This window comes from Chelonia mydas, chromosome 2, assembly GCF_015237465.2.
Source record: "Chelonia mydas isolate rCheMyd1 chromosome 2, rCheMyd1.pri.v2, whole genome shotgun sequence".
In the NCBI taxonomy this organism is placed as follows: domain Eukaryota; kingdom Metazoa; phylum Chordata; order Testudines; family Cheloniidae; genus Chelonia; species Chelonia mydas.
This window is the reverse complement of record NC_057850.1, coordinates 203963145-203971275: the sequence shown is the minus strand read 5'-3', so window position 1 is coordinate 203971275 and position 8131 is coordinate 203963145. Positions and strand designations below refer to the sequence as shown.

The 8131-nt window shown below is 40.9% G+C and overlaps 1 protein-coding gene across 1 annotated transcript in view; it reads left to right on the top strand.

Moving 5' to 3' along the window:
- The first annotated feature begins 393 nt into the window (after positions 1-393).
- Positions 394-8131, top strand: part of DNAH11 (dynein axonemal heavy chain 11) — a 277792-nt gene continuing 270054 nt past the window's right edge. Inside the window, exons 1-2 of the mRNA XM_037890566.2 lie at positions 394-1104; positions 4013-4153. Coding sequence (XP_037746494.1) covers positions 877-1104; positions 4013-4153 — 369 coding nt within the window. The 5' untranslated portion in view covers positions 394-876. The remainder of the gene's footprint in view (positions 1105-4012; positions 4154-8131) is intronic.

The following is an 8131-nucleotide window of genomic DNA, read 5'->3' as shown; positions in this document are numbered from 1 at the left end:
CTCCAAGGGTGTAGCATCCCTCCTCCCGCCAGCCGCAGACCGACGGGCCCCTCACATTCATCACTGCCAGGATCCGATTCAACTGGGCTGTGGGGTCACCCGGGAGGGGACCAGCGTCGTCCGAACTCTGCGAGCGGCCAGCCAGAGCCTCACCGAATGGAGACTGCACCATTGTGCGGGTGCCGGGGGGAGCGGACAGAGCGGGGGTTGGGGGTGGAGTGGAGGAGAAGGGGGAGGGAGGCTGAACTTGGAACTGTATCAGGGAGCGTGAATTCCCCCCTCCCCCGGACCTTACTCTGAGCCCCCCACACCCAGCTGGCCCCACAGAGAAGCTGAAAATTCTCTGCCCCCCAGTCTGGTGGGTGACGGTGGTTGGTTCCCCCGGAGGCGGTGCCCTGATTGGGAAGAGGCCTGAGCTACTCCCTGGAGAGGCGGGGCCGGGTGTCCCAGTGGCTCCGGCATCCCCAGGGAAACAGGACGCCGCTGTCCTGCAATTTAGGGCAGCTGAGGTTGCAGCAGGCAACAATGTAACTAGTGCCCTGGCTGCTTGTCAGGGACCACAGGGCAGTGAGGTAGCCGCAGGCGAACTGCAAATACAGGGCAGCGGAGGAAGGAAACTTTAGAGAAGTCACTGCGCTGCCCGGTAGCTGAGGGGATTGGTACTGCGGGACGAGCTGGGGCTGTAGGGGGAGCTGAACTGCAAACCGCCCGGGCCACCAGGGGCTAGTGCATTTGCAAGGGGACGCAAAGTGGTAGCTGCCGTGTAGGCGGGAGTTTGAAGGAGGGGGGCAAGTTAGTCTCTGAGCAGCAACTTGTGCGGGAGTCCGCCTTGCGCTTCAGCGGCTCCCCCCAGCCCCTCCAATTCTCGGGCTGGAGATGGAGGAGGAAGAGGCGGCGCAGGAAGAAAGTTTCTCAGAGGAGGAGAGGGTCCAGTTTGTGGGGCACCGCTTGGCACTGTTGCTGAAATTTCAAGCAGAGAAATGGAGCAAGTATCTTGAAAATGAGGAGAACCAGAAAATCCTGGCAGAGTTTTTGGACAAAACCGAACCAGCTTTCTTGCTGTTTTGCTCCCCTCTGGCAGGCACGTTAACCGCCATGCAGAAGGTAAGGTGCTGACGTTTGAATGACAAATACTGTACCCTTTGGACTTCGGGGTGCTGAAAATATATTTGCTGGTGTTTTCTAGCGCAGAGACCTTAAGGCATGCCATGAAAAGCACGATCCCCAACTGCTTGGCTCTTGTAGGGTTAGGACTTCCCAATGAATGGAATCAAGTCTTTTAATAGTAGTAGAGATGGGCAAAATTGGGGATAAATTGGGAGCAGGGTTTAATTGTACCTGAATCACCATCACCAACAATGTTTAGACCCTTCTGGTTTTGTCCCCACTGTAATGATTCTAAGGGGGAAATAACTGGAAATATATGAACACTTTATTGAAGTTAATTTCACTTTAATCTTTAGTATTGAAGTTCTAGCATGAACACACTCTGTAGAAACTACTTTAGTGTCAGCCGTTCCTATCCACCCCTCTGGTGCTCGTATCCTTTTTCTTAAGGGTCTTCCCTTTTAAAACAGTTACACTCAGACTGAGGCTTGGGAGGAGCAAGTGGCTTTTTAAAGTGTCTCCTGTGGTTCTTTGCATCACATGATTAAAACAGTGATTTTAATTATTAACCAATCAGGATCTTTTACAATGGTATTAACTAAGTAAGTTATCAGCTTGTATTATTAACTTATTTGCTGTGAGAATGATTGTATATTTACATATTGTAGTAAATGAAACAATGAATTCACACTACTGTGGCTCTGTTGGGTAATGTTGATTGCTAATTCGGCTCCTGAATCACTCAAATCTGAGTATCACTGCATTTAAAATGTGATTTGGTTAAGGTAGGATTCAGATTGGGACAGGCATGCCTTTACACTTGTGAATAGTTACACAAATAGATCCATTGAAGTAAATTGGATTACTGGTGGGGTATGAGTATGGGGGACTCAGTCTGGTCCATAGTGACTGAGAGGACTCAACCCTCTAGACTATTAACCTATCCTGTTTAAAATACATGGATTAAATCCTGGCTCCACTGAACTCAATGGCAGTTTTGCCATTGACTTCAGTGAGGCCAAGACATCACTCACTGACTGTTATCGCTAACGAACTACTGGTTTTAGCTAGGAATGCAAGTAACTGTGAGTACTTAATATTGTATGTGTGTTTCTCAGTTAATACCTCAATTCCTAAAGATATCAGTGCACTTAGTTAAAATACCCCCTGCACATCTACATCACTGGAGATTTTTAAAAAAAATTGTCCTTGAATTATCTTGATCATTGGCTATCAGCTGCCGGAAACTTTTATTAGTAGCACTATAATGCAAGTATCTGTCCTCCAAGACAGTTTCTACCACCAAAATTGGGTCTCTAGGGAAATAAAAGGAGTTACTTTGTTCAGTATACTATCCAGTTTCCCTAAATTAATTTTAAAAAATCTCAGCTGTAGCCCTCTTGCCCCATATTTCTTGACCTTTGGAGTACTATTTTTTATCGCTTATGTCCCTTGCCAAAGAATTGAAACAGAAAATCTAACTTAATTATATCAAACCAATGGGACAAGAATACACGCAACAATAATGGGTGCTCCAAGCCACTGCCTGATGGGGGCCATTCCAAGGCCACCCTTTGCCACTTAATTACAGTAAAGGTAATTTAGTTTCTCTTAAAATATTTTCACAGTACTGCATTGAATGTGTGACTTAATCCAGAAGAGGAGCACCTTTGTGGCTTTGTGTTTTAAAAACAGTTCATAAGACAATTTTATAAAGCCTGACCCTGGTGGCAAACCGGATCTAAGTTCTGCTGCAAGCCCAGCTACTTTCTGTGGCAGACTGAAAAATATATGGTTGCTTTAATTCATTAAAAATCTCAGTTTAATGTGAACAGAAATAATACAGTCAGCACGCTAGCTCTGTCTTTCTCTATTTTTAAATTTATTTGACACTATCCCCACATTTTCAATTATTGTGCAGATTTTGTACTGACAACACATAGGTTTGTAGCATTGTTGAAAATGTCAGGGGTAAAGCTATGAAAGTTTTGGCAGCTGGTTTGGAATCTCTTGGAGCTTTGATTTCAGGCTGTCTGCAGACCCTGGAAGATGACAATGTGTCAGTTGTTACACTCAGTTTGTTTGTACAGTTTCTTTTGCAACCAAGAAGTCTAATTTTTTTTAATGAAAGTTTAGATTCTGGAGCACATTCTGAACAAGGGATGGAATCAATGGCAAATTCCATAGCTGTCAAATCATGAAATACATCCACCTCAATGAAACCTAAAATTGAAAGTTTAGGCCCAGATTGTTGTCCATCTAACGCTTCCATGAAGAGGGATATGGTTTTGGAAAGAGTTAATTTATTGTTGGATGTGAATTAATAGTTAGGCTAAACTGCTGTCAGAAACATTCATTTAGCTTGTATTGAGTGGAAGTTATGGGCATATATCAAGGGATAGAATTTGGCCTTATATATCATCTGAAAGTATCTTACAGACATCATGTATGGGGTTCATTTCACCCACCCCCGAGATGCAACCACACTGTTGTCTGAAAATGTGGCCCTACTTGTCTATCAGTATGGTATAAAATAGGGGGTTTGGTTCTTGTTTTTGAGGGTTCCTTTTTTTTTTTTTAAACTGGTGCCTGTTTGCAAAAGATCAACCACAAGCAGGTGTCAAACCAGACGTTAAAGCAAGTCCAGAGGTCTGGGTACAGATTTTTGGACACTCACACAACACAGGGGTTCTGAAAAGGTGCTTCAGAGTCCCAGGCTGCTCTACTGCCAGCTATTTTTGTACCTCTGTGCTCTGCTCCCTCCACTCAGTCCCAACAGGCCTGACCAGGACCTCAATATTGTCTGTCACCTAAAAGGCAGCTATTGGTGTTTATTCTCTGACTACTTTGTACTATGAAGATCATATTCTTGTAGAATTGATAACCTATGATTCTCTTGTTTTAGATACCCAGTGATATAACACATAAATTAGTTTGCATTATGAAGACCACAGAACGCATTGGAACAGATAATTACAAAAAAAATCTAGTATTTGAAGAGTTGTCTGCAACACCACTTGAGCATACAGTTGATTTCTTAGAAGAGGTATTTATAACTAACCATTTGTGATAAAACTTAAAATTTGAGTCTTGCATTTATCATAATTTCCACCAGATAGTGGACTGCAGAAAAATAATGCGTATACTGGTAAAAGAAAAAAAAATTACAACAAAACTGCAGCTACTCTGTTGCCTAGACATGTCACAAAGGGATGGGTAGTGGAGACACTGTAATATGTGTTGTCTTATTATTATTTTATTATTAATTATATTTATTGTAATTGAAGTTATTTCATCACCTGAATTGATGTGAAGTATGAAGCACACACTGAACATTTTGTATAACCTGCTTGTAATAGGTTAAGTGCTTGATTCTCTTCAGGTATCTAGAACCCATTTTCAGCAGCCCAGATTTTGAGAGGGACATTGTACAGTACTCCGTTTGTCCAAAGGATGTCAGCATGAAAGATGGGTCATGAGTCAGTTCTCCTGTGGCTGATTATTATCTCTCATTCAGGAATATTAAAATAGCAGATGGTAGAGTTGCATGCCAAAAGTTAAGGGTATATGCAGTCATTATTCCAGATCAGAACTATGTTAATTTTAATAATTAAAAATAGCTTTCATAGTCACATGACCAAAGGTTTTTTGCAGCTAATGAATCTATAACTATTTCATAGGAAGGGCAGGGGCGCTGGAACAATTTGTTTAGTGAGGTTGCTGACAGCCATTGAACCAAACTGTAAACCCTGTATGTGATGGAAACCACTTCAAGTCGGAGGGGAGGGTGGCAGCAGCGGCAGCCCCTGCAGCACCCTTAGCTTCAGCAGCTATGAGGAAGGGGGTATAAGCTCTGTGAGGAGGGGTGTATAAAAGAAGTTTTCCCCACTAAAAGGAGTTCAGTTCCAGTAGATCTCAGCCAAAATTTTACTCCACTCTTGCTGAACCTTCCTCTGAAATGTAAATCAAAAGCTAAATAGATAAATATATATGCAAAATTTTAAAATCTTGTCACTTTTTGGTTATATTATTCTATTTCTTAAAAGGAGGAATATGAAAACAAGTAACTGGATGAGATAAGTTGTATAACATCAAACAGACATCAAAAATCATTCATTTGGTATATATGTGATTTTCTGTTACGTAAACGCATAGTCATATTATCCAAAACACTTTACTTTACTTGTTTTTGCAGCCTGTGTTGGTAGGCTCTCTGGATCAAATTCAATGCTGATAAAAGTAGTGCAACATGTTTGACGTCCATGAAGTTGCCTGCTTGCTCCAGAGTTGAATTTGGCTCTGAGTTTTAAAGTTGCATTTGGAATCTTATGGTTGGAAGAAGAGCTTTTTTTTTTTTTTTTTTTTTTTTAAATTAGAAATTTAAATGCTTGATTCCCCAGATCTCCAGGTATCACTTCTTTGTCTTTGGATCTATAGCAAGACCACTGTCTCCTTTTAAAATTGTACTTAAAATATTTCATATTGTCAGTCACTGCTTCTCCTGGCAGTCAGTTAAGACACTCACATGTGGTCAAATTCTGGTCTGCGTTACAGTGCTATAAATCCACTGAAGTAAATCGAGTTACTCTGGATTTACACCACTGTTACCCAAGGCAGAATTTGGTCCTTAGTGTGAAAATAGCTCAGTCAGAATACAAAAACTTAAAATTCCTGGTAATCATTAGAAAAACAGGACTTTAGGAATTTAAATATGAAAATGAACACAGTAGAAATGAGTATATTAATACTTTTCCAAAAATGTTCCCTCTGCATGATTCTTTTTCAATGTTATAAATGTAATTTAATTTTCAAATTCTTTGATTAATTAGAAAAGGAGTACTTGTGGCACCTTAGAGACTAACCAATTTATTTGAGCATAAGCTTTCGTGAGCTACAGCTCACTTCATCGGATGCATACTGTGGAAAGTGTAGAAGATCTTTTTATATACACACAAAGCATGAAAAAATACCTCCTCCCACCCCACTCTCCCGCTGGTAATAGCTTATCTAAAGTGATCACTCTCCTTACAATGTGTATGATAATCAAGTTGGGCCATTTCCAGCACAAATCCAGGTTTTCTCACCCCACGCCCCACACACAAACCCACTCTCCTGTTAGTCTCTAAGGTGCCACAAGTACTCCTTTTCTTTTTGCGAATACAGACTAACAACGGCTGTTACTCTGAAACCTTTGATTAATTAGGAATATAATCAAATGTATTTCAGTAAGGTGAAAAATATGTGCAATTAAGACATAATCAACAAATATTTTTAAAAATTAATAATAGTGAAAGATGTTAAGACTAGATGGGCGCTATAGATTCTCACTATGCTGGCTGGTGATTTTGTTGACCCTGAATTGGTCATTATTTTGGGGTGGCCGTGTCATTTGAGAGGAAGTTATTGTCTTGGGGCCAGTGGAAACAAGCTGGTTAAGAGCAAAAGAGGTAATAGAACTTTAGCAAACTTACACTGGAAAGATAAAGGATGAAATTCTGGCCCCATTGAAGTCAGTAGGAGAACTCCCATTGACTTCTGTGAGGCAGGGTTTCACACATTTCGTTGGGAATCCATTTTTTATAGAGGCTGGCAAAGTCAAGTTTTTTTTTTTGTTTTTTTTTTTGAAAAGTTCATGGAGAGAGGGAGTGAGGCCTCAAACTATAATGAAGAGAAGAGGGAAGTTTGCTGCTGATGAGATCAAGGATACATCCTCTACGTGGATGTCTTAATTTCAAATTCCACATTTACTTGGGAGCCTATTCTCCTTTGTGAAAGCTGATGTATTTGGCTTGGCTATGCATTCAACTTGTTCAGATGTATTTCCTATTAAAGATGAATTACTTTTTTCCCGTTTGTTGCTATGGAGGATGTACAGCAACAAACAAGCATTTGGAATTTAGTTGTAACAAATCATACTGATCGTGCTACTCTAGTTGTTTACCTGACTAATACATTCTGTAGAAATGAACTGAGAATTTCACAACAGTAGCACCTGTTCAAATATTTGATTTAAAGATCTTGCTTAACCTGAGACGACTCAGATTATGTGTTGCTGATTATCTACATTAGAGGGCATCTCAAAGACTTCAGCAAACACTGAAAACAAAAATGCAGTTAAACCTTTTTAAAAGTAGAAAAAGGATGGATGGATGAGAAACTGGAAGGTTAGGCATTTTAAAAGCAGCTTCATTATGTCTGTTTAGTATATAAACAAGAAATTTCACTGAGTTCCTTATGTTCTCACTTAAAAAGTTGTTCACTATATGCAATAAAATTTCACACCACAAGGGAGTATTCAACAAAAATAAGAAAATAAAATGAAAAATCAAACAACTTGCTCCTTTTCACTTTCTCTTCGAAACAAAATCAAGCCGTAGCAGTTTCCATAAATCCAGGAAGGTTAAAGAGTAGCCTTCTTAATAAAGTCTAACTCTGACTCATCCTTCATATCCCTTTTAACACTGTAATATGTTCCAAGGCCCAGCCCTTTTAAGAAAAATATGTGCAAATTCTGAGAAGAATCACCAACCATACTGGGAATGGGTGCCAGGTGCCTGAGCCCTGTAACCATCTGCTGAGGCTTAAAAAGGAATTTCCAAGGGAGATTAGTGTCAAGAGAGAGCTGCCGGGAGGCTCTTCTGTGAGAGAACCCTGCCGATGGTGGTGATGGGCCAACAAGGCTAGCCAGGAAGGAGGATTGGGAGACCTTCTCCTAAAGGAAGAGGGAGCTTTGATCTCAGGGATTGGGATATGGATCCTGAACTTCAGAAAAGCAGACTTTGACTCCCTCAGGGAACTGATGGACAGGATCCCCTGGGAGGCTAATATGAGGGGAGAAAGGAGTCCAGGAGAGCTGGCTGTATTTTAAAGAAGCCTTACTGAGGGCATAGGAAAAAACCATCCCAAAGTGTAGAAAGAATAGCAAATATGGCAGGCTACCAGCTTGCCTTAACAGAGAACTTTTCGGTGAGCTTAAACACAAAAAGGAAGCTTACAAGAAGTGGAAACTTGGACAGATGGCTTG